The sequence below is a fragment of the Schistocerca serialis genome, chromosome 12 (genome assembly GCF_023864345.2).
Source record: "Schistocerca serialis cubense isolate TAMUIC-IGC-003099 chromosome 12, iqSchSeri2.2, whole genome shotgun sequence".
Classification (NCBI taxonomy): Eukaryota; Metazoa; Arthropoda; class Insecta; order Orthoptera; family Acrididae; genus Schistocerca; species Schistocerca serialis.
In genome coordinates, this window is record NC_064649.1 from 137,818,587 (window position 1) to 137,835,419 (window position 16,833).

At 39.6% G+C, this 16,833-nt stretch overlaps 1 protein-coding gene across 1 annotated transcript in view; it reads right to left on the minus strand.

The window, feature by feature from the left end:
• The window catches only part of LOC126428307 (THAP domain-containing protein 1-like), a 414,425-nt gene extending 411,692 nt beyond the window's left edge, over positions 1 to 2,733 (minus strand). Inside the window, exons 1-4 of the mRNA XM_050090234.1 lie at positions 2,555 to 2,733; positions 2,217 to 2,481; positions 1,955 to 2,092; positions 1,573 to 1,848 (exon numbers count right to left, since the gene is read on the minus strand). Coding sequence (XP_049946191.1) covers positions 1,717 to 1,848; positions 1,955 to 2,092; positions 2,217 to 2,481; positions 2,555 to 2,625 — 606 coding nt within the window. The 5' untranslated portion in view covers positions 2,626 to 2,733 and the 3' untranslated portion in view covers positions 1,573 to 1,716. The remainder of the gene's footprint in view (positions 1 to 1,572; positions 1,849 to 1,954; positions 2,093 to 2,216; positions 2,482 to 2,554) is intronic.
• Between the last annotated feature and the right edge of the window lie 14,100 nt (positions 2,734 to 16,833).

A 16,833-nucleotide genomic window follows, 5' to 3' on the forward strand; every position in this document is an offset into this window, starting at 1 on the left:
CCACTCCTCTACTTCATTTTCTGCAGCACTTTCATCACTTTCTACTACATGCTTTCTTGCATGAAAATCATAAACAGGTGGCAAACAACACACATTAAAATTTGAGCAATTCCCATTCATTGCAGTGACACTGTTACCCAAGAGCAACTTTCTCATGGCACATTTGAACTGGTATGCATTTGGATTGTTGTTCCAACCACATCTGGACCGAATGCAGGGGAAAAAAAGCTCTATGTGGTCTTGTGACAGTTTATATCTTAGCAAATACTTCAAAGGAGATTCAACACGAAGCATACTTGTCAGAGCTATGAAAATTATCCCAAAAGCAAAAGTATTTCTTGCATGGAGCAGCAATGGAACACCAATGATTTTTAAGCTTTTGATATAATTTTCAGTGTGTCTGAAAATACCAACGTGTTGACTGGGTGTTGTGTGATGTCCTTAGGTTAGTCAGGTTTAAGTCGTTCTAGGGGACTGATGACCATAGATGTTAAGTCCCATAGTGCTCAGAGCCATTTGAATCATTTTTTTTAATTCTATTTTAAATACCAAGCCAATAAGATTTGTTGTCAAGTCTCAGGGGGCTCTTATACCCTTTACCTAATGGATTTCTGGAGTTCAGAATATCAAAAATCCTATCAATGTTACACAAAAATTCTACTTTTGCTTCACTTCCTTTAATATTTGGATCACCAGCCCTCCTCAAAAAACACTATACTATCTGCCACACTAGAACTCAAAGTCTGTGGAGCTAATGAAACATTCATTTTTCCATTTACATAACTTATATGTTGTCCTGATAGTTTGTTGGCAAATGTCATACCTTCTTCTTGTTGTACCTTGTTCAATTGCTCAATGAAATGCCATCTAATAATGCCAGTTGGAGACTCAATAGCAGATACTTCTGCTAGAGTATTTCTGGCAAACTTAATCACATGACATGTCCAAGATACAATATACATTGTAGCTTTTAAAATCACCCTTGGAAAAATTTAAAGTACAGCCAAGTGTACGTAAAGTGCTTATATTTACCTTGCAGCCATCACATGTAACACACCAAACCCTAATGCCAGAACTATGCAGCCTCTCTAAAGCGGATTTTATCAGTGTGGCCTGATTATTTGCCTGTACACCGTTGATAAAGAAATATGCAATCGGGCATATAAATTTGCCTTTAATAGAGACAAGCATGAAAACCAGAGCCTCAGATGCCTCTATTACTTCTTTTGACTGAGGCACTTCCCCACCAAACTCTAAAAAACCTGTGTATTGCTTAGTTCCTTGGTCCCAAACTACTTGCTTCCTAATTGCCACACTGTCTACAATTAGACATGAATCGCTGAACTGGTCCCTTACAATTGGGTTCGAATCAACGTACTTAAAAACATCTTTTAAGAAGCCAGTTTCACAGTCGACACTTGCCACCCATTTGGAAATCATTGATTTACGGGTCAGAGGCATTAATTTTTGCAGGTATTCATATGCTGCTGGTGAATAAAAGTACACAGTCATCGCAAACATTTTCACATTTGTTGTGTATCTATTACCCTTTGACAAGAGAGAGTTGTCCACTAAATTGCACACTAATTCCACTTGTGTTCCTTTCTGATGATTGAGGAAGTTATGTAACTTCTCAGGAAGATGCCCCTTCTCCTTCAATGAACTTATGATGTTATCCATGGAAAACACTTTCTTCTCTCTTCTTCGAAGTTTTTCTCAGACACAGTTCAGTTTACGTTTTAATTCGTGAACAATGTCTGAGAAAAAATTGCAAGTTTCGGTCGCCTTGTCTTCCATTTCTACTTTCGACTGTATACCACAATCAATTACTTGAGAACCAACTGCACTCTGAAATAAAGAAATAATTTCGTTATATATGATTGAAATAACTCAAGGCTTGATGAAAAAATATTATAAGAAAACTTTGGGGGTGTGAAAACATCCTTATACTAACGTTTTCGACACAATTCGCAGCTTCTGCATTGGATAAATGGGACTTGCTTTCCACGGAAGAATTCTCATTGACAACATTCTCCACGCAATCACTAGCTTCTGCAGAGGGCAAATCAAGCACGGATTCCAGGACAGAACACTAAAAACAAAAATATGGAAGTGTATTACAACATTGCTTAGACCTATGTAGCCCATTTGTGTCCGTACGAAATAAATTCACAAAAGTCAAAAGCACACACATAGCAAGGAAATTAATAAGCTACCTCAAATGGAGAAGCATCGTTGTCACTCAAAATCCTAACATGTCGTCGTGGCTGTTTATTTGGCGGCATCAAATGTGTCGGAAAGCCAAAAACTGATGGCACTGCTTCGGGTCTGAGACGTTTCTTCCACATTCCAGGGCTCACTACGTAATCATCTTGTCGGAAAAGGTTTCCGCAAAGAAAACTGCAAGACGTAGGTTTAAAATCTTTCCGCGTCACGGAAGTAATCCACTTCTTCAGCAGCTCTGGGTGCTTTAGAGGAAACCTGTTCAAAAACATCGAATTAGCAAACGGACTAAGTCTGTATTGTTGTCGTATTGTATCGGTAGTCCTATTACCTGTGAAATGGTAAGTCACTTTCCTTACTCCATCGCTTCGTACAATTGAAAGCAGAACAAGAAATCACCATTTCGATAATCCGTAATTCCTTATACACCGTACAGACCGAGAGAAACTTCTTGGCAAATTCAAATATGGCGGGCAATACAGACGATAGTGATCAGCTGGTAGAGCCATCTATCGGTAGGTCCGGTAGTTGAGCATCCCTCATTTCGCTAGCTTTAGGCGCCTGTAGATGCGTTCGTCAGCGTTCTATTGGCTGACGTCCTCTCACGGCCATCTCTGCTCTTTCGTTCGTGATAGTCGTGGCGGCACTTGTCGTTACACTGGAAAACCATCCACTGTTTCTATTTCGCTTCTTCTATTTTCACAGTTCAGTACATTTTCTTCCCGTTTTCAAACTCCGAATGTGTCCAGTTTTTGACTGGCTGTCCAGTGTGCTCTCTTACCACTAAATCTGAGGGGGATGTGACGGGGAATTTCCCTTGTGAGTAGCGACTTTGACTTAGATATGATGTCATTGCTGGTAGCTGACAGGTGGACTCGGAAGCGAGAGTTTATCATCTGCTTACGACAGAACGCTAATTGGCTTTTTAAATCATAGCTGCGTAATTCAGGGACCGAAATGCCTTTCGAAATTGTTTTTTCTGCTTACGTATCGTAAAATAAGGATGGCGTGCCTTATCGCCTTTGTGCCATTCCAGTTAGTATCCTTAATACCAGTACAGTGCTACCACATTTCCTTCATTTCTGGTAGCGATCGCTTGAAGACGAGCTGCTGACATGTGATTCATTTTGCATTCAGATCATACTGTGCGCCAAAGGTCAGATGCCATAGTCGGCATTGCTTAATGATGTATTTCATTTCGGTTATACGTAATTTATAACAGTGGGCATCACTTATACGTGACCTCTCACGCTGTTAATCTAACACAACAAAATGTTTCCTCAGCGATGAGTCGATTAAGCGTCCCACACACGACAGATACATCACCGGCAATGTTGTGAGCAATATAGCCTGCAATCGGTCACACAACACACATTACCTAGCAATTTCAATTTTATCTGCCATGATTAGCAAAACTCAGTACGCCGATTAATTCTGGAAAACAAAGCGCAGAAATCTGTTAAAACTGTTTTGGAATGTTTCAGGTTGTAAAACCGTAAAATATCAACTACGATGGTGTCCAAATTTCAACTGTCTCTTCTTCTTCTTTTTTCTGGCCAGTATCCCGCACCTTCGAGGTCTCCGGATCTGAAAACATGCAGATCCTTTTTGTGGGGCTATATTAAAGACAAGGTGTACAGCAATAACTCCAAAACCACAGCCACTCAGCAGGTCATCGACAGCATCGATGTTCTGACACTTCAGCGGGTCATGCAGAATTTTCGCTATTCGTCTGCGCCACACCATCGCCAATCATGGCAGGCATATCGAACATGTCATACCGTAAATCATTTTACATGTTCAATAAAGTTTGTGCACGCCGTAGTTTGCAACTAATTTACGTTTTTTTCATACAGTTCAATAATTGTCACCCCATACATCTACATTTATACTCTGTAAACCACGGTGAAGTGCATGGCAGAGTGTATGTCCAATTGAACCAGCTATTAGCGTTTCTTCCTGTTCCATTTACATATGGAGTGCGGGAAGAATGATTGTTTAAATGCGTCTGTGTCTGCAGTAATTACTCTAATCTTATGTTCCCGATTCCTTTGTCAGCGAAGCGTAGGGGACTGTAGTTTATTCTTAGAGTCATCATTTAAAGCCGGTTTTTGAAGATTAAAATAGACATTCTAGGGATAGTTTACGTCTGTCTTCTAGAGTCTTCCAGTTTAGTTCCTTCAGTATCTCTGTGACTCTCTCCCATGGTTAAACAAACCTGTGATCTTTCGTGCTGCCGTTCTTCCATATACGTCCTGTGATGTTACAAAATAGAAGTGATGTTGCTATTCAATGGAAAGTTGGAAATTGAGATTTAACTAACTGTTTTATCAATCACAATTGGCGTAAGAATCATGGATTGACCATTGTCATAAAATATTGCATTATGAGATGTGAATAGTTTTTACTTGCGGTTTCGCGTGGCTTGAGGCAGTCACAACTAGCGTGCTATTGATTAAGAAGTTGCGTTATCGTCTTTCTAATTACTTCATGATCGTAGATACGATCATACCCGGTTGTGAAGTTATTGTTATGACAAAAAAAAAATTCCTAAGGGACCAGAAAGTTCTTAAGGGCGCAAAAACAACTGTAACATCACACAAAAGAGAAATTCAATATTAAAGCTGATGCAAGAAGACGATAAAACAGTTTTCTTTTTATCAAGGTAACACGCACATTGGACTGCTGATCTTGGAGTCTGTAATATTAGCAAAATGCATAATTAAAATGAAAATAATACTGAGGAGATAATAGAAATGAGCACTGCTAAATGATTCAGTATTCCCAGAACAAATATTTATTATAACTAAAACATATATCGTACCTTAAGCTTAATACTACAATGACGGTAGATTTTTATGTCCATATCATGTCCATTGAGCGCTCTTTTATATAGCCATTGTCCTCTTGAGTCGCTCGTGCTTCGTCACGGTAAGTTACAACAGTTCTTCTTCCTACACTTCACTCAAAACTTAGACGGAACACGTTTTTATTTATTTAGTAAAAATAATTAGATCAGACCGCCACAAATCTGCGTCCGTCTTACTCGAGAAAAACAGTACAAGTCTTTTTAGCGCTCAAGGCTTCATTTGTTCTCCAGCGAACAAAATAGTGAAGGATCGTATAACTATCCGTATTTTTCTGTTTTTATTGCCGCCCAAAGACGACAAATTACATCACTAGAAAATTCCACCGTCGCTATGCGACGCCTCATTATACATTAATCATTATTTACAAACAAGTATCTGCCTTCTGGCTGAAAGTATTAACTACTCGTATTTGCTGTTTTAATGAAGTCAAAAATAGCGAATATCTCATTGCCTCCCATGAGGAGAGAGGGAATGCCGAAGGATTACCTCGATCCTCATGTCCTCATGAGATATTCGTGATTTTTGGTGTGACATTTACATAACGTTACTGGCGTCCAAAGTACATAAATTGAAATCACATTTATAAACATATATCAGATATTTATCATTTTTCAAAATAAAGTTTTTCATTCTTTGTTCATCAGTCACTTCATTCCATAATACCAAGACTAACATTTATGTGCATTTTTAAGTTTGGTCCATATTTGCTTATAACAATAAGTGAACGTTCATTTCGCTCTTCAGGGGATAGAATTCAGAAATTACTTTCTCTTGAGCTTAACAACTAATACATGAGTACAGTGAGTGCTTATTTTCACTAAACTAGAGTGGACAATGTTCGAGCATCTGTTGACTCCTTGTGGTTCAATTACAGTTGAATAACGTAGCACTACACTTCGTGATGCTTTCACTTTCTGTGTTAGCTGTCTACGGCGTTCATTATGCAGTACATCTGTCCTTTCCACTGTGGTGCCAGGAATTCAAGTGGCTTCCCGGGTTTTTATTTACAATATGAAACAGAAGAAGTGGAAAATTATTAGTATGACTTACAAGCTACTGGATACATTTGTTAGGGATCGGGACTGGTCTGGAGTTTAGGGTCTTCCTATAGTGCACATTCATTTTCTTTGTCCATCAAGAGACAGGATTATAATTCATTTTAGCAGTGTTCAGGAGTGCCGGTATTAATGGCTTTAAGGCCTGAGTAATCTAACAATCTACTTCTCACTCATCTTAACTTCAACTCAAGAAAATTGCTTAATTTACATATGAAAATGTAGTCACACAAGTGTACAAATGTCTTTCCTCCAGTATGTACGATTGAAGTCATGGCGGTTAGCAGTTTAAAGTTTGGATTGTTTCGTCACCCACACGTCAGCCACTCACAGCGGCTGCACAGTGTTGCGTGAGCTCCAATACTTAGTATCCGTTCGCGCGCCGGCTGTAACAGAGGTGCTGGTCGTCGATTGCTCCCTTTTTTTTTTTTTTTTTGTGAACTTCGTATCACACGAGTGCATCGATACAAACACCTCGCGCGCGTTTTCCATCGTAGGAGCCAGACACTGAAGCTGCCTCCATACTTCTCTGTCAACTGCCTCCCATGAGGCTCACAGGTAAGTGACGACGAATGTTTTAGCTGTCGCTGCACTTAGAACAACACTGAACTTTGCGTTGCACCTGTTGTCGTAGCCTTGACTTCCTTTTTTACACTTGCAGTACAACACTACCACTAGTATACAGTGAACAGTTATTTTTATTATGCACGTCGCACTTTAGTGTGCATCTTCACACAGCATTCGTGCTTAGTTCCTTCGCCGATGGAGTTCATTTACAAAAAAATCAATTTTGCACGTTTCCTCCACTGGTATAGAAAGACTCATATTCTACTATTTACAAAAGATCACTTACGAGCTAATATTTACAATTTATGGTCACTCCTTTTGTTAAGTCCAGTGAACAACTGCTTTATGAATGGACTCTTTATATCTCAAGGTTTACTTTCACTAGTGAACCTAAAAATATTCTTTCAAACTTTCTTTTAAGGGCTCATCTCCTCATTATGAAAACTACAGGTTTCGCAACACTCGTTGCATTTATTCTTTAGTGCACCCAAGATCATTTTCTACTGCCACGCAGCATATCTACTACTTAACGAATACGCATTTAACGCCGAATCTTTTTTTTTTCTTTTTTTTGTGCTTGCCAATTTTTTTTTTATATTTGAGGGCAAACTGGATAACAATAGGTCTCCCTCTTCGCTTCATGTACTCAGCAATCGTTCTCTGTTTAAAAAAAAATAGGGTAACGCGTGTCTACTATTTTTCGCATGAATGGAATTACCGACAGTTTACTGGGTTTACGCAACCGGTCCATAACAAACATTACCAAAGCTAGCGAAGTTCATCACGCGACGTGTCTCATTTCTCATAAGCACTGCTTTGCCTCGAAGCACACGTGCCTTTTACAAGTCGACCCTTGGTCTGGGTTAATGAACCAGGATCAAAAGGAACGGGCACAAGGAAAATGGATTTCATAAGAGGAGTGTCTTAGGAGACATTTTTGCAATAAAATCTGCATGTAAATAAAATTATCTTAATAAACATAGGCACATATATAAACTTCAACCTCCTTCCTTACAGCATGCTTTGCTACTTCTACATCTTACTCAGGTTATAGTCAATATTAAGTTTAAATATCACTGCATTGCTTGTTCTTTAGATTAGCCTTCAATTAGGGTATTGAATGGTCGCTAGATTACACTACAGATCTTCTGAAGATCTTTACTTGGACTTATTTATGATACAGGGGGCTTGCTGTGTGGTTATTTAGTACTTTTATTCTACTGAAATCAATTCGTCAGCTAACATTCCTCATATACTCTTTACATTGGGCTCAGATCACAGGGAAATAGTTTACTTTCATAGCAATTAGTGGCCTCGTGGAGTACTTACGCTACATTATTGATGCTTCATGGTTTGCCTCTATTTGTACTGTATTTCACCTAACTTAGTTTACTACAGCTTATTGTCTCCTTGCGTGAACACATGTGGGTTACCACTTGTTTTTCCATTTAACAGCACGCTTTAACTGAACTTTAAGCTATTTCTTCTACTCCTGTCCACTGTCTGGACTGTTTGAACATGTACCCTTTTTTTTAAGCAGGTAATTTGGGCTTTTACTACAGAACTTCAAGTACTTACATTACTAAAAATAAATCTATCTTCTTGTACCTTGAGAGAAGTGCTTATTTACGCATCCTTCTCCATTTCTCACCTTTACATATTTATATAGCTCCGGACAATCGCCTCGCAAGCACTTTTTTTTTTATTACTAACTTAAAATTAAATTGAAATTCTTGGTGCAACCTCAATTTCCTGCTTCAGCTTGTTGAAGAAATATCAGTTCATGTCCATCACTATAAACAATTTTTCCATACATAGCATTTAATACTTAAGGTTTACATGTAGTAGCCGTTACCATGTAGTCAGTGCGCTGTTCAACACAATACTTATCATTAACAGTTCACACAAGGAAATTTCCAGTAAGCAAGAGGTAAGAAACCAAAACATATTCTATCTGCAGTTGAGGCTGTGTCTGTAAACTAACTCTTTGTTTCAATGGACCAGTCGCTCCCGATATGGAGCAGCCCTGAATCGGCAGTGATAAAACTTTTGAAACAGAAGACACCTGTCTGAAGAGACATGATGACATGACATTGATGTTTGCTCCTGTATCAACAATGGCTGTGAAAGGAATGTTGGCAATAGAAATCTTAATCGCAGCCTGGACCTGTTCATCATAAATGTTGTTAATGTCTTGAGCTTCTTTGTCACGTGCAAGGTCATCTCGTAAGTCGGTCTCATGGTCGTACCGTATCGCATTAACATACTCAGAATCAGTGTATTCGTTAGTGCCCCCACTCAAAATCCGCAGCGACCTCTTGGAGGCTGAAAGGCGCTGCCTCTAATTTTCCGCGGGATGTTTAACCTGTTTGTCATTCGTGGCCTTAAGTGTTTGTTCCGTTTCATATTGGTGCTGGTTATGTGGTACAAATGCCGGTGTAGAGGGGTAAAATCCACTGGGTGCATTCACTTGTGAATAAAATACTTGAGAAGGCTGATGTCGCCCGATCTTTTGGTTGCCGGCAAAACCATTTCCTTGTGAAGGAAAGTTCGCATTTGGTGCCATTTGAAAATTGTTCCGCGGTCCTCTATCCTGTGAATAGTTGTTCTTATGTTGTGCTGGGTGGCCTCCGCCTTGCCCATGCCACTTGCTATATTTCGACCTATAACTTTGATTGTACACTGGCCCATTTGAAAAATTACCACTAGTTTGTGGAGAATTTCCATACTGCTCAGGCGCAGAATTAAAGGGTGGGTTTCCGTACTGATGTTGTACCTGGTGGTTGTAAATTGGGTGGTATCTCTGCTGATTACTGTAATTGGTTTTCTGCTTCCGTTTAAAGTTATTGCCGTTTGCGTTTTGATAACCGCTGGCAGGTTGGTAACAGCGGTCGCAGTAGCTCGCTCTCTCCTTGGGCGCATTGTTGTCCGCGTGCGATGCATTCTGCTGGCTGCCAGGGAAGAATTTGCCGCTGCCAACCTTGGAGCGCACATCCTCGCTAATTAAATCTAAGGAATCCAGCACAGAAAGGAATGCATCCGTGTCTTCTTCGGACACATTTACTAGTTTCTCTCTAATAGACACAGGGAGTTTGCTTTTGAGAATCATAATTACGTCCCTGGAAGAAATCGGAGAATCCCAGAATTTAATTTTTGCTAGATACTTCTCAAAGTATCGCCGGAGACTTCCATGCTTCTCATTGAAAATTTCCGCACCATACACCTCCTTCCTTAATCTCTGCTGTACCCCATTACTCCAAAATTTTGCCAAGAACATTTTCTCAAACTCTTCATAATTCCTACACGTGTCTACCATTTCCGTTCCCCATAATGCTGCATCACCAGAAATAAAGCCAGTGACGAACTGAATACGCTGTCTGTCTGTCCAGCTCCTGGGAAATATGCCGGAAAAATTCTTTAGGAACACGATGGGGTGTATTTCTCGCTTCTGCGGATGAAAAACAGGAAAAGTGCGATGCTTAATCACACTTTCCTCTTGCATTAAACTCACAATTGTGGGCGGATCATTTAGTTTCCCTACTCGGGACTCAACAGGACTGTTGTTTTGCATGTAATCAGGCGGTGAACGATAAGGAGTTGACTGACATTCGTCACCGTCTAAAGAGTTGTTCCCTATAGTTTGCGTATGTGTGTGCGGATTTTCTACCCAGTTTCTCAGCATTCTGACTTCGTCCACTACTTGCTGCTTCCACTCGGGAAGATCCCGTGTAAGTGTCCTCCGAATCTGTCCCAATTCAGAAACCACTGTGTCTCCAGACTTACCAGGAGCAGCTAAGATTTCATAAGTTACATCCTTGACAGTCTCCCTAAGCTCCTCCCTGACCTTCTTTTCGATAAAAATATCTTTACCCTTTATCCATTCACTGTAGTGTTCCGACAATGCCTCCGCGTGTGCTTTCACGGTGCTCTTAACCTGTTCTTCAATATTGATTGAGTCTATCTGCCTCGACAGATCCTCCACTACACCTTCAATTTCAGATACCGCATTTCTAAGTGAGTTTATTTCTTTGGTAGCTGCCTGAATTTTTGCGTTTAATGTTCCAGATACTTCAGCTATTTCACTTTTCACCTGTTTCTGCATTTTCTGAATTTGATCACTGATCTTAGTTTGCACCTCACCCAAATGGGTATTTAACTCAGCCGTTATTTCATTATGCAGATCCGTTTTGATTGTGCCTAGCTGTGTTTTTAATGATTCGCATACAGCATCTAATCGGTCGTTAACAGTCTCATTTTGTGTTTTTATAGTCTCATTTTGTGTTTTTACTGATTCGCTTACAGCATCTAATCGGGCGTTAACAGTCTCATTTTGTGTTTTTATAGTCTCATTTACTGCGTCAAACTGTTGTTTCAGCATTTCCATTAACGCACCGAGGTCATTTATAGCTGCAGCGGGAAGAATTTGGACTTTAGGGACACTTTCCCCTGTTACAGACATGGTTAGTTCAGTTTCCACACGGGAACCTGCCGTTCGCGATCGTAAAGGGTATGGAATACTATTAACGTCTTCACTCCCGTCTCCTGTTGTCACCTGTCTCTGTTTACTATCTGCCATTTTCGTCAGTAAACCACGTGCTACGCAAGGCTTTCGTCGTTTGTCAGTGACGTGGTGAGTCTGCTAAGAGCACCGCTCTCGCGTGAGCAACAAATGAAATTCTATCTGGCGAGAAGACAAGATGGAACCTAAACGTTTCAGACAAATGAATGAAGATGCTCTTCACTGCAAATTGCACACACTATCCACCATGTTGAAAATGTAATACAGCTATACTAACAATGGGGAGAAATAATTTCTATTATCAGACTACGAAGAATTTTACTTTGAAAGATAAAATAAAGCAGATTTTCTATAGCGGGAAGGAGATAGAAAGGATGTGGATCGACTTGGAAAAGCAACGTTGCTACTGAAGCACTACACTGCGTATGCAAAATTCTGACTTACTTTTTGATGGCTTGGATTGCACTAGGTTGTCTCAGCAAATTCGCGTCTCTTTTCTTTTCCTTTCTCTCGATAATTAAACTGCGTTATCGACCAGCGTATTTTCTGTCTTACTCACAGAGAGATGATGTGTACATGAAGCGACAGAACATTTATTAACACAAGCACATAGAAAATTTTCCAAGAATTTGAACTAATTTTTGGTCAAGTCCCTGTTCGGGCGCCAAGTGTGATGTTACAAAATAAAAGTGATGTTATTCAATGGAAAGTTGGAAATTGAGATTTAGCTTACTGTATTATCAATCACAATTGGGGTAAGAATCATGGATTGACCATTGTCATAAAATATGCATTATGAGATGTGATTAGTTTTCACTTGCAGTTTCGCGTGGCTTGAGGCAGTCACAACTAGCGTGCTATTGATTAAGAAATCGCATTATCGTCTTTCTAATTACTTCATGATCGTAGATACGATCATACCCGGTTGTGAAGTTATTGTTATGACAAAACAATTTCCTAAGGGACCAGAAAGTTCTTAAGGGCGCAAAAACAACTGTAACATCACACAAAAGGGAAATTCGAAATTAAAGCTGATGCAAGAAGACGATAAAACAGTTTTCTTTTTATCAATGTAACACGCACATTGGACTGCTGATCTTGGTGTCTGTAATATTAGCAAAATGCATAATTAAAATGAAAATAATACTGATGAGATGATAGGAATGAGCACCGCTAAATGATTCAGTATTCCCAGAACAAATATTTATTATAAACTAAAACATATATCGTACCTTAAGCTTAGTACTACAATGACGGTAGATTTTTATGTCCGTATCATGTCCACTGAGCGCTCTTTTACATGGCCATTGTCTTCTTTGAGTCGCTCGTGCGTCGTCACGGTAAGTTATAACAGTTCTTTACACTTCACTCAAACTTAGACATAACACGTTTTTATACATTTAGTAGAAAATTAGATCAGACTGCCACAGATCTGCGTCCGTCTTACTTGAGAAAAACAGTACAAGTCTCTTTTTAGCGCTCAAGGCTTCATTTGTTCTCCAGCGAACAAAATAGTGAAGGATCGCATATCTATCCGTATTTTTCTGTTTGCCGCCCAAAGACGACGAATTACATTATTTAGATAATTCCACAGTCGCCATGCGACTCCTCATTATACATTAATCATTATTTACAAACAAGTATTTGCCTTCTGGCTGGAAGTATTAACTACTCGTATTTGCTGTTTTAATGAAGTCAAAAATAGCGAATATCACAACCTCCCCATCGCACCCCCCTCAGATTTAGTTATAAGTTGGCACAGTGGATAGGCCCTGAAAAACTGAACACCGATCAATCGAGAAAACAGGAAGAAGTAGTGCAGAACTATGAAAAAATAACCAAAATATACAAACTGAGTAGTCCATGTGCAAGATAGGCAACATCAAGGAGATTTTGAGCTTAGGAGCGCAGTGGTCCCGTGGTTAGCGTGAGCAGCTGTGGAATGAGAGGTCCTTAGTTAAAGTCTTCCCACGACTGAAAAGTTTAATATTTTATTTTCAGACAATTATTATCTGTCCGCCCATCTGTCCAATGTGATCAGTTTTTTGGGAGTGTTTATCACATCCACAAGAAAACCTAAATCAGGCAAGGTAGAAGAAGCTTCTTACCCATTCGCCAAGTATACAAGATAGGTGTGTCGACAACATATTCCTGTCATGTGACGCACATGCCGTCACCAGTGTGGTATAGTATGTATCAGACGTGTTTCCCTGTGGAGGAATCGGTTGACCTATGACCTTGCGATCAAATGTTTTCGGTTCCCATTGGAGAGGCACGTCCTTTTCGTTAACTAATGGCACGGTTTTGCGGTGCGGCCGCAAAACACAGACACTAAACTTACTACAGTGAACAGAGACGTCAATGAACGAACGGACAGATCATGACTTTGCAAAAATAAAGAAATTAAATCTTCCACTCAAGGGGAAGACTAGAACCAAGGACCTCTCGTTCCGCAGCTGTCCACACTAACGACGGGACCACGGCGCTCCTGAGGATATATTGTCCTTGATGTTGCCTATCTTGTGCATACACTACTCAGTTTGTATACTTTGCTTATTTTTTTTCATAGTTCCAGATAGCTTCTTCCTGTTTTCTCGATTGATCTGTGTTCAATTTTTCAAGGCCTATCTACTGTGCCAACTTGTAACTAAATCTGAGGGGGGTGCGGTGGGGAGGCTCCCTTGTAAGTAGCGTGCAACATAAGCAAATGTAGAAGAAAATACGCTCTTTGATTAACTAAATTGGTTGAAGTACGATTTTATACGTTCTTCACCTATTAGTACGATATCTTTATGCATTCAGCGATCTTACGAATTTGTTACTGTGAAGTCTTGCCCCACTAATGCGCCGAAATATCGTGACAGGACGTTACTAATATCCAGCAGTTCTCCCGTATATTTATGGAACAATCAGCACGCTGGGAAAAGCTCTAAACCCACAGCATCCATATCATTAAGACTAAACACCACTCTGTGGCCCTTGTATTTACTTTGCTTTGGTTGTTAATAGTGAGGGGAGGGATTGGGATGGGAAAGGAGCAAGGTTATGTTGGAATACCCGCAGATTAACTGCAGGCAGGGAGGAGGAAAAACACGTACATTTTGCATAACCACGAGTTGTTCTTGTCTGCTTTATCTAACAAGCTTGTTCATACAATATGTGAGCGCAGTCTTACTAGCTAGTGCGTTTATCAGACTCTAGCTCACTACGCTTGATGCCATACAATAGACAGGTTTGTCTCTTTTTCTATTCCAACTACTAGTATTTTCACAAAGGCAGTTATTTTTTTATCTAAAAGCTTTTCTCAGGTCCCTGAATGACATTCGTGCCCTCCACGCCCATAGTCGCAATGTAATACGCCTTCGCACGCACAGATGGCTCTGCTGCTTTCGCATATCTGCAGTGGCGTAGCTCGCTCCGTGCTTTCTGCGTTGCTAGCCGACGCCCACCCCCCGTCTCGAGGTGTGTTTACATGGACGAAATTTTACAGCAACATGTGGCCGCAATGATGTTTCGTAAGTGTTGCTGCAATAAACGGCAATATTTCGGGGTGACTGGCAATATTGCTAATTGAACAAGTTGTTGCAAGTAGTCCGACGTATGTTATCATGATTGTCCCCATAAAAATATATTTTGACAATTTGCTTTACTTTTTTAACTCACTGTCATTAGCAGTAACAATTTTCATTTGCCTTTCCTCTAAAAGCAAGTCAACAATGGTAATGAGGCAGTTTTTATTCCAAACACGGACCGTTGTACTAAAGTGGTCTGAATATCGATAATCTGGAATTCCTGCAACACAGTGATTCTTATAGGCATTTCCGTCATGCGAAACATCTTTAACAAAACATTCTACATCACTACTACTACCGAGACTGTGGATTGTATAAACACTTTGTCCAATTTTCGAAACATACCGAACACGTCAAAAAATTCGTGATATTCTGTAGATCTTACTCTAATAATAGACTTATTAAGCGAAGTAGCTTATATCATAGTACCTGTAAGCTGTTTCTGATTATCCATTCCAGTCCAGAACATTAGTAAATAACCCCCTCCTCCGGAAATGTGAAATATAATTACAATATTGGTAAATTCAGTCTGCTGAAAAGAATGGATATAAAAATTTATAGCTGTTTGTATACTGCTGCAGTTGGATATGAACCTCTCGAGAGACGTATATAAAGCTCCGCTACTTATAGATAAAATTCAGCTCCACATTAATGAAGGAAAACCAGTGTCCTTGATGCTGCGAACATCGGTCATAAACACGAGATTTACACCAATTTATCTGCGCAGACCTCTACATCCAGAAACTAACAGAATTAGTCAGTGAAGGTAATAAGAACTAGAGCATTCTCGTCATAAAAAAATGAGTTGTAATTCGAGAAGAATATAAACTTAACTACGTTTACAGTTAAAGGGTATATTTTCGAGGACTTTATTGTAAAGTGAACTGTAGGTCCAAAAAACTGCATAAGCAGCTTTGGTACTTGGGCACATTCTGAAAATTGTGTTTACCTACACAAGATTAAAAACTTAAATAATTATCAATTTTCAATTATGTGTGGAATGAATTAAACAGTTTTTTGCCCTACAAGACGAATGTAAGCTTTCGCTGTATGCCTCCAGGAAGCACTATATCGGCACAAAGATACGCTGCCCACATACACAACTTACGATGTGCCAAGAAAGCATAATTTCGTTCACTAAATGTTGACCTGGTCAATTTTACGACTGCTGAAGAGTCATGAAAGGCTACAGTCATTGCAACGTTACAGAATACTCAATGGTGCTAACCCACCGTAATTTCATTCACAAAATTGCGCTCTGGTTAGTGTAATCGCTCCGAGGGCTGAGGCTACGCTTGTTGCAATATCGCAATACACTGAAGGAGTTGACTCAATTTCTGTTCTTTGAATTATTTATTGAGTGGGACGAGGAGCGTGAAGGAACAGAGGTATTCAGGAATCGCTGTTAAGTTGTAAGCAGGAATAATACAGGAAAAATTTACGTGTTTGCATGAACATACACTAGGCGATCTTGTTCACACAGTACGTGTGAATGCATTGTTACTAACTGATATCTTTTTCCAGAATGTAGCTCGCTACACGCTCTGCCATACAACAGACATTTTGTTTATGTCTCTGTTCCAGCTACTGCTGCTTCCTACATTCAGAAACGCATTTTTTAAATATATAATCTTTTTTTTATGGTGTATACGCCCTGGGACACCCGGCAATATCCTGGGAATTTTCTCATCCGGGAGAAAACTAGGAAAACAATGGGATTTTTATAACTTTGACTGGTAACAACTGATACTCTTTAAAAGAATATTACTGTTTTCAGCTACTGGAGAATAATATTGCAGCAATGAAACAGAAACAAGAGGTAAAACGTAAATAAATAAAACTTACGTTGGGAAGGAAATGCGCCATTTACAACAACAAAATATACTACACATGCAAACGCCAGCCAACAACAAAATGTGTCAAAGGCTTTATAACGAAGACCATGTAATACTTCATAACAACAAACTACATCTGACGTGCGTGATGTTACACCTGTATTGTAAACAAGTGCATTAAAAGTTCTAACA